Raw genomic sequence first — 21,516 nt, forward strand, 5'->3', positions numbered from 1 at the left:
CCCTTTGGCCCACGGAGTTGTGCCAAACATGTCCCTACCTTAGAAATTACTAGGCTTACCTATAGCCCTCTATTTTACTAAGCTCCATGTACCTATCCAAAAGCTTCTTAAAAGACCCCATCGTATCTGCCTTCACCACCATTTCCGGCAGCCCATTCCATGCACCCACCACTCTGAGTAAAAAACCTACCCCTGACATCTCCTCTGTACCTACTCCCTAGCACCTTAAACCTGTGTCCTCTTCTGTCAACCATTTCTGCCCTGGGAAAAAGCCTCTGACTATCTACACGATCAATGCCTCTCATCATCTTATACACCTCTATCAGATCACCCCTCATCCTCCGTCGCTCCAAGGAGAAAAGGCTGAGTTCACTCAACCTATTCTCATAAAGCATGCTCCCCAATCCAGGCAACATCCTTGTAAATCTCCTCTGCACCCTTTCTATGGCTTCCACATCCTTCCTGTAGTGAGGCAACCAGAACTGAGCACAGTACTCCAAGTGGGGTCTGACCAGGGTCCTATATAGCTGCAACGTTACCTCTTGGCTCCTAAATTCAATTCCATGATTGATGAAGGCCAATGCACTGTATGCCTTCTTAACCACAGAGTAAACCCGCGCAGCTGCTTTGAGCATCCTATGGACTCAGACCCCAAGATCCCTCTGATCCTCCACACTGCCAAGAGTCTTATAATTAATACTATATTCTGCCATCATATTTGACCTAGCAAAATGAACCATTTCACACTTATCTGAGTTGAACTATCTGCCACTTCTCAGCCCAGTTTTGCATCCTATCAATGTCCCGCTGTAACCTCTGACAGCCCTCCACACTATCCACAACACGTCCAACCCTTATGTCATCAGCAAACTTACTAACCCATCCCTCCACTTCCTCATCCAGATCATTTATAAAAATCACGAAGAGGAAGGGTTCCAGAATAGATCCTTGAGGCACACCACTGGTCACCGACCTCCATGCAGAATATGACCCGTCTACAACCACTCCTTGCCTTCTGTGGGCAAGCCAGTTCTGGATCCACAAAGCAATGTCCCTTGGATCCCATGCCTCCTTACTTTCTCAAAAAGCCTTGCATAGGGTACCTTATCAAATGTCTTGCTGAAATCCATGTACACTATATCTACTGCTCTTCCTTCATCAATGTGTTTAGTCACATCCTCAAGAAATTCAATCAGGCTCGTAAAGCATGTCCTGCCCTTGACAAAGCCATGCTGACTACTCCTAATCATATTATACCTTTCCAAATGTTCATAAATCCTGCCTCTCAGGATCTTCTCCATCAAGCTACCAACCACTGAAGTAAGTCTCACTGGTCTATAATTTCCTGGGCTATCTCTACTCCCTTTCTTGAATACAGGAACAACATCCGCAACCCTCCAATCTGCTGGAACCTCTCCCATTTTTGATCAGCATCTGCTAATCTCATGTTAATAGCATCACATTCACTTATTTTCATTTGCTAACTTTTAAAATCAGTGTTGAACTAAAAATTAGCTTCAAATTCCAATGGGAAATTTTGAAACCACTTTCATTGTTGCTTAGCAACAGACAGTGCAATAGAAAAAGCAAAATACATAAATCTCGACATACAGAAGCCTGAGGTCCCACACCATCAGGTTCAGACAGCTCCTTCCTTTCAACTGTTCAATTCCTGAACCAACCAGCAAAATGATCACTTTGCTTACTTTGCACTAAAATTGACTTTTGTCTTATTGTGTTCTTTCTTGAAAAATCCTATATACTGTATGTTTAATTAAGTGATTCCTGCTTTTATTATGCCTAGTGCACCAGTGATACTGCTGCAAGTAGGTTCTTCACTTATGCATATGATAATAAATGCAACTATATAATAAATGCAACTGTCTTACACCAGTGGCAACAACACTATTAGAAGAAATTCTCAGGGTCAGCATTTATCTCCACTTTGAAAGGCAGGAATTGATTAGGAATAGTTAGCATTGTTTTGTTTGCAGGAAACACTCAAATTTAATTGATTTTTTGATGTGGTACCTAAGCATAGCGATGAGAGGACTCTAATGCATGTTGCCAACATTGATAAGAGGTCTTTAATCTTTAACAAGGTCCCACATGGTAGGCCGGTCCTAAAGTTCAGAGACCTCTGCCAGATTACTGAATGGACATTGAACCCATGAATGCTACCTCACTACATTTTTTTCTCTTTTTGCACAACTTGTTTAGTTTAACTTTTTTTTTGATAAATAAATCGTTAAACTAAATAAGTAGTGCAAAAAATATATATCGCATACACACACTTTTTCCACAACATATGGCACTCATATTAAATCTGATTCTGATCTTTCTATTCCATGTACCTGCCCAACTGCTTTAACTTTACAAGTTGTTATTGCTGCTGTCTCAAAGAATAAAATCCTTGCTCTTCCAACCTCTCCCGATAATTCAGTCCCTGGAATCCTGGCAAGATCCTTTGCTGCATTCTTTCCAGTTTAATAATGCCTTTCCTATAGCAGGGGACCAAAACTGAAAACAATACAAGTATGCCTTCACCAGCATCTTATACAATGCACCATGACCTCCTAACTTTTATACTCAATACCTTGATGAATGCCAGCATGCCATAAGCTTTCTTCACCACCGTCAACCTGTGACTCAACTTTCAGGGAACTATGTACCTGAACACCAAGATCCCAGTATTTTACAACAACCATAGCACCCTGCAGGTTCCCTTGATGTGACTTTCCAAAATGCCACACCTCACACTTAAATGAACTAAACTCCATTTGCTATTTCTTACTCCATTTACTCAGCTGCTCAAGAGGACCAGTAATTTTTGATAACCTTCTCCACCCATTCCAGTGTCATCTGCAGACTTACTAATCATGCCTTGTACATTCTCATCCAAATCATTGTTACAGATGACAAAGAAGGGCACCAATACAAGGCACCCCACTAGTCACAGGCTCCAGTCCAAAAAAAAACAACCTTCCTCCGCCATCACTTGCTTCCTACCATCAAGTCAACTGTGTATGCAGTTGACCAGCACATCCACATCCTGATTTCCATGTAATATAAACTTTTATAGCAGCCTATCATGTGGAACCTTATCAAAGGCCTTGCTGAAGTCCACGTTAACAGAGTCTACCACCCTGCCCTCATCGACCTTCTTAGGCACATCTAAACTACAAACCAGTTCTGTCCCTTTCCAAAACTATTTAAAAACTAATAGAACTATAGTCATTGGTTCCAAAGTGCTGCCCCAGTGTCATCTCAGTCATTTGACTGCTCTACTACCCAAGTGTAGGTCAATCTTTGCTGTCTATACATTACCTGACAAAGCTTTCCTGACTTTTAACAAATCCCACCCCATCTAAGCCCTCAGCAGTATGACAGTATCAGTCTATGCTAGTTAAATTCTCCTACCACGATGACCCTTTCTTGAGTTCTCCACAGTCTCTTCTAATTCCTGTCGAACATTTGGAGACCTATAGTAAAACCCCAACAATGTGATCATACTCTTCCTACCCAGTTCTACCCATGAAGCCTCACTGGATGATCCTTCAGTAATTTCATCTCTGCTATAATGCTCCACTTGATGAAAAAAGCAACTCCCCTTCATCCCTTTCCACCACCTCTATCCCTCCTAAAATGTCTATACCTGGAACATTAAGGTGCTCGTTCTGTCCCTTCCTTAGCCATGTTTCCATTATGGCTATAATGTCCATTTCCATAGAGCTTTACACAACCTGAGTTCACCCACCTTATCTGTCAGACCTCTTGCACTGAAGTGCAGTTTAATCCAGCAGACTTTCCACACTCCCTGTCGTGCTCCTGTCCATCTTTATTCAACTTGCTGTCACTGACTTTTTTCTCAATTTCCAATCATTCATTAGTCTCCATTACTTAGGATCACACCCACTGGCAATCTAATTTAAAACTCGCCTTAGTAGCATTAGCAGATCTGCCTGCTGGGATAATGACTTCCTCTTCGGTCCAGGTACAACCTGACCCTCTTGTACAGATCATCTTTGCCCCAGAACAGATCTCAAAAGTCCAAAACTCTGTATCGTTCCACCCCAAAACAACAGAGCTGAATAAAATTATGAGTGTGATAAATAGGGTAGATAGTTTTTTATTACCCATGACAAGCATATACAAGTTTAAGATGAGGTTTAGATGGGATCTGAAAAAAGGATCTGCTTTTCCCATACGGGTGATGGAGTCAGATACCCTCATAACCTTCATGAAGCATCCAGACAAGAACTTGAAATGCCAAGGAAAGAAAGACATATACCTAATGTAGGCAAGTTAGATTAGTGCTGTTAGGTACAATGGGCAGCATCAATAAAGTGGACCAAAGGACTTGTTTCTACATTGTACAACTCCATAACAAGTTCATCACCACAAAATTGAACCAACATGCCTGGCATCAATGCTTCATTCTAAGCATCAAAATCTCTTCCTATTACAGTGGTGCTTAGTTTATTAATTTATGATTCAGGTGGACTTTAATGCCCTACAAGCATGCAAGTACATGATGTAATGTGAATACAAGCTTTCATGGATATTAATATAGAAATAGATGTTGCAGTAAACCAGACTTCAAATTGGAGTAACAAATAAAAGGTTGCAACCTGTAACTACTTCTGGCAATCAGTCTATCAGATGGGTGTTTTCAGCAATCTTCAAATCTTTATTGTAAGAAAGGCTTACTTTTAATTAACTACCTTGGCAAATGCATCCCGTCCATAGCTGGCTTCTTGATCTGTGTGTTGCTTGTCAATCACATCACGTCCTGTAGCTACAGTGCGATACAACAAGGCCTTTTCTACTGCATCAGCTTTTGTCGAGAGCAGTTCTGCAATCACTGACACCAACTTACTGCTTTCGATGAGAGTAGAGTCACCATCCATCATAAACTTCAAATTTCCCTAGTTTTAAAAGCAAATAGGTCAAACCATAAGGAATAATGAAAACAAAACAAAAATAAAAAACACAGCTTGGCTTTAAGCAGAAGGACCAAAAAAAAAGCAGATTTTCATGGTTTATGCACCTTTCCAAGTCCAGAGAGACCAAGATTGAGGAAAATCTGCTGCATGGACAACAGAATCAGCAATAAATTAAACTAGTTAAAATTAGTAGCTTTTTTAAAGTTAAAAATCACACTGCTGGACAACTGAAATTAAAATAAATCCTATAAATACACAGTAGGAACAGCTGAAGAACAGATGAATTACAACATAAACCCAAGAGATTCAGCAGATGTTGGAAATCCAGAGGAACACACACAAAATGCTGGAGAAACTCAGCAGGTCAGGCATCAACTATGGAGAGAAATAACCAGTTGATGTTTTGTGACAAGACCCTTCAACAAGACTGGAAGGGAAGGGGAGAGAAGCCAGAAAAAGAAAGTGGGGCCAGGGGAAGAAATACCAGTTGGAAGGTGATAGGTGAGGCCACGCGAGGAAGAAAGTGGGTGGGTGGAGGATGGGGGGTATGAAGTGAAAAACTGGGGGATAATATGTGAAAGAGGTAAAGGGCTGAAGAAGGAATCTAATAGGAGAGGACAGCAGACCATAGGAGAAATGGAAGGAGGAGGGGCACTAGAGGGAGGTGATGGGACGTAAGGAGAGGTGGTAAAAGGGAGGCCAGAATGGAGAACAGAAAGAGAAGAGGGAGGGGAGAAATTTCCAGAAGTTAGAGAAATCAATGAATTACAATGCTTTGGCTGTGCAATCAGCACGTGAAGAAACATTCAACCCTTGTCTATGAGTTGTGTCTTGGAGTTTTATTTTCCACAAGTGAGGCAAACAATTGGAATGGGCATATTGGTTGTAAACCATATTCTGTTCACTTGGAACTAGTAGCAGACACTGTATGGATCAGCTACTGTGACTGACTGAAGACGGATACAAGCAATGTAACGGGACAATATTGGGAGATTTTAATGATGGTTCAGCCATTGACGTGCAAAGTCAAACTCTTGTGAAAGAATGGAAGAATAGCTGGCCCTTATTACCTGTTCCATCGTTCAAAAATATAATGGGAGACCTTTAACCATAGTGCAAGTTACTGTATATTAACCACATATTCCTCATCGAACACTGCCGTGCTTTTTGCCCTGCAAATTTCTCTTTAACTTATTAAGTGTGCTTGTTATCCCTTAAAGGTAAACCATCACATTTCACTTATCTTCTATTTTTTCTTAATTCATTCAAGGGACAAGGGCTTTGTGGGCTGAGCCAGCATGCTGCTCTTCCTGTTTGACCTTGAGGTGGTGGTGAGCCTTCTTGGGTCAATACAGTCCTTGAGTTGTGGGTATACCAACAATATTGTTAGGGAGAGTGTTCCAGAATTTTGACCACAGGACAGTGAAGGGATGACAATATATGTCCAAGTCAGGATGTCAGGGTGGTGTGTGGCTTGGAGGGCAACTTCAAGATAGTAGCATTCCCATGCTGTTGCTGCCCTTATCTTTCTAACTAGTAGAGGTGCTAGGTTTGGAAGATGCTATAGGAGGAGTCTTAGGGAGCTGCACTGCAGTGCATCTTATTGACAAACAGCTGGCTGCCGTAGTGTGTCAGTGGCAGAGCGAGTAAAGAGTTGTGTTAGGGTGCCTATCAAAAAGCCTGCTAAATCCTGTATGGTGTCAAGCTTTTTTCGCATCATTGAAACTGCATTAATCAGAACATGTAGGGTGCATTCCATCACACTCCTACTTTTAGCACTGTCGACAGTGGACAGGCTCTGTGGAGTTAAGCAAGTTATTCGCCACAGGATTCCTAGCTGACCTGTTCCTGTATCTATGTTGTTTATATGACTATTTCATTTCAATTCTGGTCAATGGTAAACCCTAGCATATTGACAGTGGAGGATAATGTCACTGAATACCTGGAGATAATAGCTGAATTTTCTCTTGTTGGATATTGTCTTTGCCTGGAATTTGTGTGGCATCAATGTTACTTGCCAACTATAAGCACAGACCTGGGTGTTGTCCAGGTCCTGCTATGATGGTATTGGGTTTGCTGACCGAAATCCTAAACTGAAACAAAGACCATAAGACCTATTAGATATAAATAGCCATGAGTACCTTCACTAAAGGGAAACTATACTGTAGCTGCCCAATCTTCAAAGACAGATTTACATCCCTGTTTATTCTCACCACTATTTGAGCAGTGGGTCTCTCCCCCTCCCTACCAAGAAGACACTTGTAGCTAAAAAAGTAGTTTAAACACCATTCATTTATTTTCAGTAAGATGCATTTAAATCCAAATAATGCTCTTAAAAACACATTTAAAGCTCTAAAACATTTCTATCTTAAAACATTTCCAAATTACAAACCATTTTCTAAAACACAATGAATTTCTAAAACAGAGATATTATTCTTATAAAGTAAAAAAGACATATCAATAATGCAGAAACCAAAGCCAGATTTTTTATATATATAAATAAATATTTATTTATATTTGAATTTCCTCAGTTTGTCGTCTTCTGCACTCTGGTTGCTCTTTTATTGATCATGTTATAGTTACACTTCTATAGATTTGCTGAGAATGCCCACAGGAAAATAAATCTCAGGGTTGTACATAGTGACATATACGCACTTTGATAATATAATTTACTTTGAACATTGTTATGTTCTTATCATTATTCTTGATTTTCTTCAACCACTCATAATAAACCTGAACTACTCTCTACATTTATACCTTTTTTTTCCACCACTTGGGTGACTTCACATGCATATGATATTTCCTTAGATACTCTTTTAACACAAATAGTCCAGAAGCATTTTGGAGACAGATCCCAGCTTAATGTTCACAGTGCACGATTAAAATGTAAAGCTAACTTCCTTAAGTACATAACTCTTTCAACTACAAACATATCAAATATTTGATATGTCAAGTTATATTATCTATCTGATTCTACAAGCTTTCTTGATCTAAGCAACTTAGAGTCAATCGAGTCTGCTTGAAACAAGCTAAATTAAACAACCCATTGTCTTATGCTGCATCTCGAGTAGCAATCAACCATGTGCAGTGAGCTAAATCTTACTTTGCACAGACAGAGCATCTACTATCTACAGAACTTGTTTGCAAAGCTGTTCTATAGACAATTATTTAACTTCAAGCTGATTACTGCTTGCCATTTACATTTTAAGAACTGCATTTACAACCAGAAGCCAATCAACTGTTAGTTGGAAGTTTATGTATTTACAGTTGTTTGCAATCTTATAAGTGGCAGCTGCTGTTTAGAAAGCAAAGTTAGCAAACAATTAAGAGGCCTACTCGCCAGGATAGAATATTCATCACACTATGGCATTTGTTTGTGGACTGCTTCATTATCTGACTCAGCAACTGACATACTTGAAAAAATTTGGCATCTTTTCCTTCGTTAGCCATGATATTGAGTACAAGAAGTGGTATGTAGTATTACAATTGAACATCGTGGCTTGACTGCAGTACTTGGAAGCATTGGGTACAGTTCGAGTTGCCATGCTTCAGGAAGAATGTGATTAAGCTAGAGAGGGTACAGAGAAGTTTCACAAGTTGTTGAAAGGACTAGAAGGCTTGAATGCTAAGGAGACATTAGATAGACTAAGGCTGTTTTCCCTAGAGTAGAGGAGATTGAGGCAACCATCTTGAGTTTCATTAAATTAGAAGGGGCACAGACAGGGAAGGTAGTCACAGTTCCAACCACCATCCCCATTGTCGGGAAATCCAAAATGGAGGATGATGGGTACATAGAATGAGCTGTCAGAGGTAGCAGAAGCAGGAATGATTACTACATTTAATAAAACATTTGGACAGGTACATGGAGAGGAAAGGGGTGAGACGGAGATAGGCCAAACACAGGAAACTGAGATTAGCTTAGGTAGGCACCTTGGTCATCATAGAGGGGTTGGGCTGCTTCCATACTATATAACTATGTATCAATAAATTGATGCAGACTATGCAGTGGTCACTTCTACTGCTACCGTCATGGACAGATGCATCTGTGCCAGAGACTGGTAAAGACAAAATTATGCAGATTTTCATCACGTAGATCATTGGGTCTGCAACAGGTAGCAAAGGAACCAGTCTAGCAGCAATATTCATAAGCAGTTAGCTAGCTTGGTCAGTAGTGTGCTACCGTGAGACTCTGAGGTATTGAAGACCCTAACCAAGATTATGTTTGACAATCTTGGCCATTCTCAGTGCTTCTTCTAAGCAGTGTTCTATGTAGACTAGCATTGATTGATTGGCTAAAGGGTACAGTATGTTTTCTTGCCTAAATTTAACCTGATGCCGTGTCTTATTAAACATTAAACTGTTGGATTATGCATAAATTATGTACAGTATTTTCACTATATAATGAATCAAAGTACAATTTCCTCAAAACTCTGGTTATTGTATTTATTTGATACTTCCTTGTATTATTACTGCTTTAACACCAAATACCTCAATGCTTTTTTCTGAAGTAAATCCACCAACAAGCAACGACTGAATTACAGAATTCAATTTTGAACCTCGCTGAAAATCTTATAGCAAGCCTTGGTATTTGCCTACTCATTATATATTTACAATCCATGGCTTGTTTCTAAAATTAGTTGGTGTGGTGCTACATGATTTAAATAAGGCCGTGAGTCAAAAATGAACAAGTCCAAACTGTGACATTGCTTCTGTGTTCAATTTCAAGGCACCAACGTCAAAGCTATGCGTAATAACTTCTCAATTACATAAGTAAAACAAGCTATTCCTCCTCCTCTAAAAATTTGTGCATATATTTCTGATAAATTGAAAGGATAAACAATTCACTGATAACCCCCACAGCTACTTCATTAACTTTTGCAGGTGAACCTAACTGTGTGAAAGACAAAATAAAGGAAAACATTTATAAAGCATCTTTAAGAAATTAAATGTTCCAAATGTATTTTTGAAATGCACACTTGTTTACATTTGAATACACTGTCATAGATACTATATTAATCTGAAGCCCAGTTTACTCTTGAGGATGAACACAAAAGATACTATGGCTTAACCACACAGAAGTGTGCACAGTTTCTAACTGGTGTTCCAAATAATATTTCTTCTCCAATCAATATTACTGAGAGAATTTTATAACAATCTACATTTCAAATATAATATATTGAGTACAAGATACCTTGTAACAAGCTGTGATCAAGAAAGGTTCTATAAATACAGGCTGGTTTTTAACACTTAATCTGTACAATTTATATTCTGTATTCTCAAAACCTAATTCACTGAGGTGCTGCTGCAAGCAAGTTTTCATTGTACCTGTATGTCAACATCTAGTCTCTAACCAAGTCACCTAGATTATAGGTGCCAATAAGTTTCGAAGACCTGAACTTGGAATCAGCTGATTCACTGTACTCATTTAAGTAAATGTAGAATAATTCATCTGTGCATTGTAGATGAGGGAAAATATTGAGGTATCAGAAGGGGGTTACTTTCGAAAAGATACCTAGCGTTTGACCTGTTCTTTCAATCGCAGTATTTATGTGGTCAGTCTTTTTGATGATAGTAAAGTTTGCAATGGATTACAATTAAATATAAGAGATAGGTGGTTAGCCTCTCAAAACAATTGAAGGTATTGTTCCTTAAGGTTGTTATAACCGTGGGTGGTAATGTGAACAAGCTCCCACTACCTATTAAATACTCCCAATGTGTGCACCTCAAATAGCCTTTGAAAAACAAGTCCAGCTCCTAGCCTTCATGTGTGGCTTAGCTACTAAGTCTGACGGAACCATTTCTACTGACAGGAGAAGGGGCAAAAGCAGGTTTGCTGGTGCCTTAAAACCAGTCGCTTCAGGCAGATGGGGCTCGTCAGCCGTGGTTGACAGTTCAGCCAGAAGGAAAACTCTGATCTCAAACCTCTCCTGCCTTGCGACTACACCCACTCATGAGGAAGGCTTCGGGAGTAAACCCTGAAGGAAAAATCCAGAGCTGGAGTCCTACATTAAGTTCAATGCTGACTGGCAACTCCTGCAATGCTGCTGGTACCAAACTGCATCAACCTCTATTGTTCCTTTGGGTTCATCAGACGTGTGGATAGGGGGAGCTTGCTACATGGGCAACAGCTCGCTCTCCATATTGTACTGCTCAGCTTTGCGTATCGAGACAGCTACGATGCAACATCCATGGTCAACTCTGACTAATGGAGGCCCTCATCTTCACTATAACTGAAGAATGAACATCCCCATTCTGACTTTATGATGGATGAAAAGTTATTGAAATAGCTGAAGATCATTGGGCCTAGGGTAATGACCTGAGGAAAAGTTGTGGCAATGTTATAAGGCCAGGATGAGCAACTTTCAACAACCCAGAAACATCTTCCTTTGTGCAAGGCATGATTCCAACCATTGGGATGCTTTCTTTTTAAGAAAATTTACCAAGACTCCTTGTTGCCACATTTGATCAAATGCTGCTTTGGTATCAAGACAGTCCCTATACTCTGGATAAAAAGACTTATTCCAAGTGCATTTATCTAATATTATTGCCCCAGGATTTGATTCCTCCACAACCAGAATTATAATCTGTGCCTACCCTATCAAACCTCTTCACAAATCAAACCATTATCCACCCTCTTATTTTTTCTGAAAGAAAAATCTCTTCTTTTTAATCTTTCCGCTCAGTTAGTTTTTTTCTGGTAGCATTCGTGTAAGTGTTCTATCTTTTCTATAAAACTGAGTCCAAAATGATACAAAGTTCTTGCCTATTGATATGCATTTCCAAACTTACAAAAGAAAGTTTGTCCAGTAATTCAAGTGGACAAGATTAGGATCGTAACTCAAGGTTTCCTGAGAATTCTTCGTAATTTTTTTTATTATTCTTCATCTCTGAGAGGTAGAAACCAATTTTAGTCAAAATTATATCAAGCCTTCCTTTTCCTGCAGATATATAAATATAATTCCTTAGCTGCAGAGCAATTCATAACCAAGCATAGTTCTATTCTCCAGTTCCTACAATTATGCAATCAGCACTATACTTTCTAGAGATCCTCTCCATCTTGCCTTTCATGTACTTTTATGAAGCTAATTAAGATTCCATAAACAAGGAAAATTAATAATGCATTTTAATTGGTTTGTCAGATATAAAAAGCTACAGTGAAAACATTCAGTACAAGAATAATTCAATTTGCCCAGTAAAATGCCAAGTGGTAAAAATTTTATTTATTGTAGTGGTTTATTAAATACTAAATTTCAAGCAAGTCTTACAAGCTTAAAGTTGTAGGATCTCTGTGACAGATAGCACAAAAACAGGCTCTTCAGCACACTGCGTCAATTCTGATCAATATACAAGTGCCAAATCGGGAGGAAAGCAATTTAGAAATACCTGATCGGCTGCTTGAAACAAGCTGAACAAGCTAGACTGAGGTTACCTATTGAGTTATTTACTGCAACTTTTTGCTTCTATCAAATTTGCATTAAATGTGTCTGTCTAGATGCCAACCTTTTGGAAGGATATTTTTTAAATTGTTCTTGATTGCAAATTAAACTGGTAGTGCATTATTATAATGCTCATCTCAAGTTCCACAAAAATATTAAACATCAAATGCATTCTAGAATCAAATATTGGCCATTAACAGAGGGAATGGCAATGATTCAGTCACTTTTTCCATTGCTATTCCATCTGTTTCTGGCCCTTTACCACAGGTAATCAGAATTATTGAGTTCAATTTGCAGACTTCGATAGATTTTCATCCTACCAAATATTAAGAAACGTAGAATCAAAAGCAGTAAATATAAAGTGGAAACAAATTATAGAATTGAACTGTTACATTATTAATACCATAAATTTGCTAATTTAAGTTAATTTTGGGCTGGATAAGCCTGAGAAAAGCTATTTCAGCAAGTGTGTGGCTGAGGCTTGTTCTGATTTTGCTAAAGGATGTGTTTTATGCCCAGAAGTCATTGCACCATGCAAAAGGCTTGAAGTCTGCTTCATCAAGAAAGTTGCTACTGGAAGATGTGCCAAATCGAAATGCACACTTAGTGAATAGGTGAATAGCTGCCTAGAAGTTGTTGACTATCAACGCACAGAAAGAAACACATACTGGGATAAGTAAAACGACAGCTTCACATTTGAAGCAGCTGACAGAATAATGAAATGGAGCTCATGAATGATGTACTGTGTTTAGCTTTTTGACATTGGCATTGTTTTGCTTTGGGCACTTCAATGCAATAATACAGAAAGGTTACAAGATTTCAGTTCTAAATGTTAGAAATGTTTAATATTGGAGTTATGGAGTGAAAAGAATTTCTAAAATAGTTTTTGTTAGACTTATTACTGAATCAGAACAGTACACACAAAATGCTGGAGGAACTCAGCAAGCCAGGCAGCGTCTATGGAAAAGAATACAGTTGATGTTTCAGGCTGAAACCCTTCGGCAGGACTGGAGAAAATAAAGTTGAGGAGTAGCTTTAAAAGGTTGGGTGAGAGAGAAACACCAGGTGATGGGTGAAACCTGAGGGAGAGGGATGAAGTAAGAGCTAGAAAGTTGATTGTTGAAAGAGACAGAATGTTATGGAAGAAAGAAAAAGCCGTGGGGGGGGTGGGGGGGAGGCCAGAGGGAGGTGATGGGCAGGCAAGGAAATAAAGTGAAGGAGGGAAAATGGGATGGGAAATGGTGAAGGGCAGGCAGTGGGGGAGGGGGGGGGGGTTGAGGGCAGGCTTTACCAGAAGTTTGAGTAATCGATGTTCATGCCATCAGTTTGGAGGCTACCCAAACCGAATAAAAGGTGGTGTTTTTCCAACCTAAGTGTGGCCTCATCATGACAATGGAGGAGGTCATGAATGGACATATCAGAATGGGAACGGGAAGTGGAACTAAATTAGGTGACCACTGGGAGATCCAGCTTGTTCTGGTGGACGAAGCGTAGATGCTCAGTGAAGTGGTCCGCTAATCTATGTTGGGTCTCACCAATATACAGGAGGCCACACCAGGAGCACTAAACAGTAAATGACCCCAACAGACTCACAGGTGAAGTGTCACCTCATCTGGGAGGACTGTTTGGGGCCGTGAATGGTAGGGAGTGAGGAGGTGTAGCACTTGTTCCACTTGCAAGGATAAGTGCCAGGAGGGAGATCAGTAGGGAGGGACGAATAGACAAGGGAGTCGTGCAGGGAGCAATGCCTGTGGAAAGCAGAAAGTGGGGGGGCGGGGGAGAGACACGTGCTTGGTGGTGGGACCCTGCTGGAGGTGGCAGAAGCTTGGAAGAATTATGTGCTGGACGCAGAGGCTGGTGTGGGGGGGGTAGGTGAGGACAAGAGGAACCCTTTCCCCGCTAGGGTGGTGGAAGAATGGGGTAATTCTTCTGATTTATTATTCTGAATCAGAATAATGGTTTTTCACACACAAGGCCATTAGATGGCAGTATACCGTAGCTAATGAGCAAGTTGAGCCTCAATTGCAAAAGCTATGCAACCCAAACCAAAAATTCAGAGCTTCACATTATTCAAGTGCTTATCAAATTCATGTTTCTTTCTTCAATGCCCTTCCTGAAAATCCATGTACTTCTCTTGTATTTTAGGATACTCACACAGAATTACAAAGCACAGAAGCGAGATATTTTAATCTAATCTGTCCATACTAGGTTCATTCTGCTTTCAAATCTGCTCCCATACTTTCTTGCCTCAATTACTCCACTCTCTTCTATTCCTCCTTCTCCTTAATTAATGCTTAAGACTGAAATCACAAGAAACCCCATTCACCTTATGATAGTTGATCACGTTGTCTATCAAAGATGTAAAACTTCAGTTTTGAAATCTTTATTTTCCCTCCAAATCCCTCATTGCCTTGATCCTTATATCTGCAATCTTCCCCATCTCTTTAATATGCTGAGAGATCCTTGCTCCATTAATTCTGGTCTCTTGTTCCACTATTGGTTACAGCGCTTTCAGTCTTCTGGTACCAATATTCTGGAGTTCTCTTCTTAAACTACTTTGGGACAGTTTTAATACCTCACACTACTGTGTTGAAATTCATTTATCTAATCTGCTATAATGATCTGCAATTTCCTGTAATTTGTTGTAGTTCTCATCAGTATTAACTAACACAAGTGTAAGCAACAAATTTTTACTTTTCATTCCAGACTCAAGTAGTTAAAAATCTTGAACAGCTATGGCCTCAGCATCAATTATTCCGCTTCTTAAAAAAAGAATCCTTTATCCAAAAGCAAAATACCCTAACCCTAACGCTTAAATAAAATGCTGAAAATATTCAGATCAAGCAGTCTGCAAGGACAGAAAAGCAAAGTTAACATTTCAGTTAGCTGATCCTTCCTCACAGAAGCTACATGACCAGTTGAATGCTTCCAACACTTTTGGCTTTATTTTAGAATAGTCTGTTGTCCACAATCATTTTCTTGGTCTGCAACAAATGCTGGTCCAAACACTTACTAATGGTACATGAAAAGGTTTCAGAAAATCTAGGTTTATCAGAAACATCTTTTTAGCCTCATCTACTCTTAATTGTCTTTGCAAGATATTCAGTCAGCCAAACAAAATTTGCATTTATTACTGATTTCATCTCAACTATTTTTCAGTTAGCTGCAACTAAAAAAAAGAGATTCCATTATTTATCCTAATTAATATAAATTTTTGAGTTTATATCAATTCCCCAAAATGGACCTACCAGATGCAGAATAGTAGCGAGGATTTTGTAAACTGTCTGCATCTCTTCTGCTGTGAATCCAATCACTTTCATTGCATCTGCAACAGCCTTGAAGTCAGCAGCATCATTTATAGCAGACTGTGTAAAAATAATTTAAAAGTTAAACAAATTATTTTATTCACATAGAATGCAACTTTGACAATAGATGGCACAGTAGTCTGTATATTGACAAAGTTGGGGAAATTCATCCAATAGTCTTGCCCATATATTAATAAACTATCTTTGGATTCTTCAAACAAACTTAGTTTAGTATGTAAATTACTCAGTAGACAACAAAGGCTGAATTGGCCATCATAAATTGGTGAGCAAAGTGTTGGAATCTGCAGGAAATTGATGGGAGTGGGAGAAAAAAAATGAGATTAATGTGCGTAGGTTACAATGTTCAGTGCAGACTGTTTCCATGTTGTCTGATTCTCACCTCAATTGCCACTTAAATAGAGATTTTTTTTACATTCTTCTTTACATATACAAAATGGTTTGCATTATTTTTTTCTTGCTGGAATCTTACCTTAACTACTCCTCCACCTTTGATGAAATTGTAGGCAGTAGGGTTTTTCTCAATATGCAAAGATTGCAGCAACTTTTCAGGTCCTCCCAAGAGTAACTAAAATATAAATACATCACTTTCAAATCGCTGTACATCAGATATGTTAAAACTAGGGAACAGCACAGTGGCATCAACTGGCACAATGATCTAAGTTCAGTCCTTTCCTTGGACATCATTGGTGTGGGTTTCCTCCCATATCTCAAAGAAATTCATTGATAGATTAATTGGCCACTGTATCCTCCCTAGTGTGTAGGTGAGCAGAAAAATCTTGGGGTCAGGGCAGGGAGTGGAGGGCTTAGTGCTGGTCAGAATGTGTGAAGACTGAAAATGACATTAACATGCGAATAATGTAAATTGGTGCTTGATGGTCAATACAGATTTGATGAAGCGAAGGACTTCTTTCCATGCTATTCTCTCTCTAAAATCTCCCGTCTGCTTTTGCAAATTAGCCTATCCATTTAAACTTCTGCATTTTTCAGCTTTGTTTCATTCTGGGTTAAACAACAAGCTGGTGTTGGTTTCTGCTATTTCTCTAAGTTAATGACAAAATTAAGTTTGGTGAATTCATTAAAGTCGGTATACTTTCCCTTTTGACAAACCAAGATTCCTATTCAGCAACAAACCTCTGAGGCCTCTATTAGCTGTTTGACACCCTATTATCAGAGGTTAATAACATTCGCATGGATCTCACATAATATAAAAGCTTTGATCTAATTTCTGTGGAACCGTAACCATCGACTGAAGATCTTAAGTTTCATAACTCTATTTACCACTTGGCCACTTTGCAAACCAAGCTATCAAAGTAGTAACTGGAGCTATGAAACTGAAGACCTTAGGATTTGCTTTTGAGTCTGTGCTGAATCTCACTTACAGTACAACTGTAATCCAAATGGTTAAAATCGCTTTTCAGCAGAGGGATGAGGAATTGAATTGACTTTATTACTTACATCCTTCACATACATGAGGAGTAAAATCTTTACGTTACATCTCCTTCTAAATGTGCAATTTATAGTAATTTGTAATAAATAGTATGTACAACAGGACAATCAATATAGCATAGAAGTACAATTGTATCAGAGTGAATTAATCAGTCTGATGGCCTGGTGGAAGAAGGTGTCCCAGAGCCTGTTGGTCCTGGCTTTTATGCTGCAGTCCCATTTCCTGGATGGTAGCAGCTGGTACAGTTGGTGTTTGGGGTGACTCGGGTCCCCAGTGATACTTCAGGCCCTTTTTACACACCTATCTCTGTAAACATCCTGAATGGTGGGAATTTCAACATCTACAGATGCACTGGGCTGTCCACACCACTCTCTGCAGAATCCTGTGATTGAGAGAAGTACAGTTCCCATACCAGGCAGTATTGCAACCAGTCAGGATGCTCTCAATTGTGCCCCTGTAGAAAGTCCTTAGGATTTGGGGACCCATACCAAACTTCTTCAATCGTCTGAGGTGAAAGGGGTGCTATTGTGTTTTTTTCACCCCACAGCCAGTATGTACAGACCATGTGAAATCCTCGGTGATGTGTATGCCAAGGAACTTAAAAGTTGTTCATCCTCTCAACCTCAGATCCATTGATGTCAATAGGGGTTAGCTCGTCTCCATTCCTCCTGTAGTCCACAACCAGCTCCTTTGTTTTTGCGACATTGAGGGAGAGGTTGTTTTCTTGACACCACCGAGTCAGGGTGATAACCTCTTCTCTGCAGGCTGCCTCATTATTAATTGAGATTAGGCCAATGTGGGCGGCAACACAGTCATGAGTATACAGAGAGTAAAGGAGAGGGCTTAGGGCACAGCCCTGATGGGCACCTGTGTTGAGGGCCAAGAGGGGCTGAGGTGAGGGAGCCCACTCGTACCACCTGTCGGAGATATGACAGAAAATCCAGGATCCAGCTGCACAAGACAGGGTGAAGGCAGATGTCTCTGAGCTTCTTGTTGAGCCTGGAGGAAACTATGGTGTTGAATGCTTAACTGTAGTCCAAGAACATCATTCTCACATAAGCATCCTTCTTCTCCAGATGGGTAAGGACGGTGTGCAGAGCTGGGGCTATTGCATAATCTGTTGATCGGTTGTGTTGGTAGGCAAATTGTAAGGGGTCCAGTTTGGGTGGTAGCATGCTGCAGATGTAATCCTTGACCAGCCTTTCAAAGCATTTGCTTATTATTGAGGTGAGTGCGACAGGACGCCAGTCGTTCGGTCATGTTACCTTCGTCTTTTTAGGTACAAGGACAATGGTGAATGTTTTGAAGCAGGAGGGCACTCTATACTGGAAGAGGGAGAGATTAAAAATGTCTGTAAACACACCTGCCAGTTGTGCCGTGCACATCCTGAGTACCCGCTCTGGGATGCCATCTGGTCCCGCAGCCTTGCGACCGTCCACTCGCTGGAAACACCTGCATACTTCAGCCTCAGAGATGACTAAGGTGCAGGTCGCTTCAGCAACTCTCCTCAGGAGCTCAGTATTGGCAATATTGAACTGAGTGTAAAAAAGACTTAGCTCATCTGGGAGAGAGGCAGCGATGTTGGAAACACCACTGCATTTAGCTTTGAAGTCTGCGGTGGTGTGCACACCTTGCCATAAGTTGCGTGTTGTTGGTGGAGAGTTGTGTCTGGATCTTGAGGTAATTGGCAATCAATTCCTGCTCATGATCATTAATTCATCCATGCTGTTTTCAATTGATACTATGCATTGAATTACACTTTAAACAGAGCATTTGTTTGACTTCTTGGGTAACAGACTCAAGGCAGTAGAGAAAAGCACCCAAGTTTTTACCAGTATACGAGGTTGATGTTTATTATTCACCCATTTCAAAAACAAACGAACCAGCTACCATCATCTGTGCCACAGAGTTCTCACTGTGAACAAACATTTGCTGGTTCCTTCATTGCAGATATCCCATCACTACACTGAAAGTAAAGTGCCTGGAATTTCCCAATGTTGTGAAAGGTGAAATACAAATTAAGCTTTGCATTTTTTTTTAGCTGAGGTCTTGTGTGCAAAAAGCACATATGAAGCGAATATAAAAATGATCCAACTGAGCTAAGATACCATTTACAATGAAACAAGCACTTGCTGCATTAGCTTAGGAACAGATTTTTCTTCAAGGTATTAAAAAACTGGCAGGTCTATAGAATACTGTTGCTGCAATACTGTATGCATATGCATGTGGTGAGGAGGACAGAAAGAAAGAAAAAAAACAACACAATTCTGGGCAAAAGGGTTACTTCAAAAATCAGTTGTGCACAATACCCTGAATATTCCAGCTGGCTTATAAAGTTATTTATTCATACTAACCTGGTAAAATGAGTGAAAGCTTCTTTCTCCTCTCTGCTGCACAATAACCCTAGACTGTCAAACAAGAATCATTACTGATTTAGAAAAAGCAGTTGAACAGGATTTATTACAACTTGATATTAAATAGGCAGCTGCGTTAACTCAATAAAATAACCAAAGAGGTATTTAAATTAATAATTTCTGTATGAAGTTCCAAATTTGTTTACTTCAGTGTTTTACAATTAAATTCAAATAGTCAGCATGAGAAATTTCTTTTGATGACCAAACTAAAGCACTCAGTCTAGAGTCTGTTGGGTTTGCATAACCCAAACCTGTTCCCATTTTGCCAAAGTTAAAAAAAAACAAGAAACAAAATGGGATTAAGAGAACAGAAATCAGGAGAGAAAATTGTGCCTTGGTGAATGCTACACCTACATTTTCCTTTCATAGATTCAAAAATAAAAGTTTTAACATTTAACCATCATGTACTTCAATCCAAATAGGTTTAGAAACTTGCAAGAAAGCTTATACTTTGACATAGTCAAGTCTCTGAGTATAATTTTGAAAAAATAACCACAAAAATTAAAATGCAATTTAAAAACTGTCTGAAAAATAAATTACAATACTAAAATAATCCCTCCTAACAATTAAATGATGGATAAGAACACTGGAGAGTCAGATCATGAGGAGTTTCTTGGATAGAGATTATGGCTACGTCCACACTAGACCGGATAATTTTGAAAACACCAGTTTTGCATAAAAACGATAGGCGTCCACACCAGGCGTTTTTGAAACTACCCCCGTCCTCATTAAAACGGGTATTTGGGCGAATCGCCTCTTACTGGGCGTGCGCAGGACACATCTACAGAAAACAAGTGAAGAGGAAACGGTATACTTGGTGTGCATTTGTCCAGTTACAGAGTAGAAAAACTTAATAGGAAATTGCCAAATGATGGACAGCTGTTGGTTCTCGTGCAGGAGGACTTAAAACTAAAAAAAATACTGGAGCATATGGAGGCAACCGACAGGGAGTTCACGGACAGTATGACCTGGCTGATGACGAACATTGAAAAACTGACAGAATACCAGCCTCACAACCACTACAATAGCTACACATATGGACACACAGACCACCCTCCCACCGGGTGGGCCCACCAACATCTTCCCCACTCCCATAGAGTGGTCACCCTGGAAACATTTCCTACAGACATTGTCTCTTCACCAATGAAAGGGACAACAGGTTTTTTTTAAAACCTCCGGTTACCCCGTACACACTACAACGCCCAACCGGCGTTTTCAGATTTAAACACTCTGGAGAGTGTTTTAGAAAAGCTCCATTTTCAGGGGAGGAAAACGCTGTTTCAGTGTGGACAGAGGGTCAAAACGAAGAGAAAAAGCTTCTGTTACAGATTTATCCAGCCTAGTGTGGACGTAGCCTATGATAGATGGTAGAGTTAGTGAACAGATATGAAAGATCAGAATTACTTAGGGATCCCAAGTCACAAATGCCAACAATACTGTGATCTTTTAAGGCACTTTAAGCATTCCTGCATTTCTACACAAATACTATACAAATGTTACAGGTGTGAGCCTTGCTACAAGGATGCAAGAGTGTTTTCTTCAGTCCCTGTTCATTTTGAGCACCCAAGCACCAGACAAAACATTGATCTCCTTGATTTCCCATTTCTTGTGCTTTTTGAATCAGAGAATTTGGAATGTAGAATCATTGAAACAAACAGCACAGAAAATGGCACACTTCAGCCATGTTATTCCTGATGACAATCGTCACTAATTCCATTTGCCAGTAATAAGTACAAATTCACAATGAAATTATGCATGCAAGTACTCAGCTTACAGAACCTGTGTAAAAAATGTTAGTTTTCTTGTGAACCCTATACAAGACTGGCAATTGAGTTTGTAAATCTTTCTATAGTGTTCATTCAACATTTTTAAAATTTTTCTACTTATAAAGCGATCAGTACAGTTCAATGTAATATAATAATGACCTTGTACAATAAAATACAACAA

At 39.6% G+C, this 21,516-nt stretch overlaps 1 protein-coding gene across 4 annotated transcripts in view; it reads right to left on the bottom strand.

The window, feature by feature from the left end:
- Positions 1 to 21,516, bottom strand: part of LOC140191461 (unconventional myosin-Id) — a 591,692-nt gene that overhangs the window by 411,825 nt on the left and 158,351 nt on the right. For all 4 annotated transcript variants that reach the window (XM_072248895.1, XM_072248894.1, XM_072248896.1 and 1 more), the window contains exons 5-8: positions 19,510 to 19,563; positions 16,178 to 16,273; positions 15,631 to 15,747; positions 4,725 to 4,928 (exon numbers count right to left, since the gene is read on the bottom strand). In XM_072248895.1, the coding sequence (XP_072104996.1) occupies positions 4,725 to 4,928; positions 15,631 to 15,747; positions 16,178 to 16,273; positions 19,510 to 19,563 (471 nt within the window). The remainder of the gene's footprint in view (positions 1 to 4,724; positions 4,929 to 15,630; positions 15,748 to 16,177; positions 16,274 to 19,509; positions 19,564 to 21,516) is intronic.

Source organism: Mobula birostris, chromosome X (genome assembly GCF_030028105.1).
Source record: "Mobula birostris isolate sMobBir1 chromosome X, sMobBir1.hap1, whole genome shotgun sequence".
NCBI lineage: Eukaryota > Metazoa > Chordata > Chondrichthyes > Myliobatiformes > Myliobatidae > Mobula > Mobula birostris.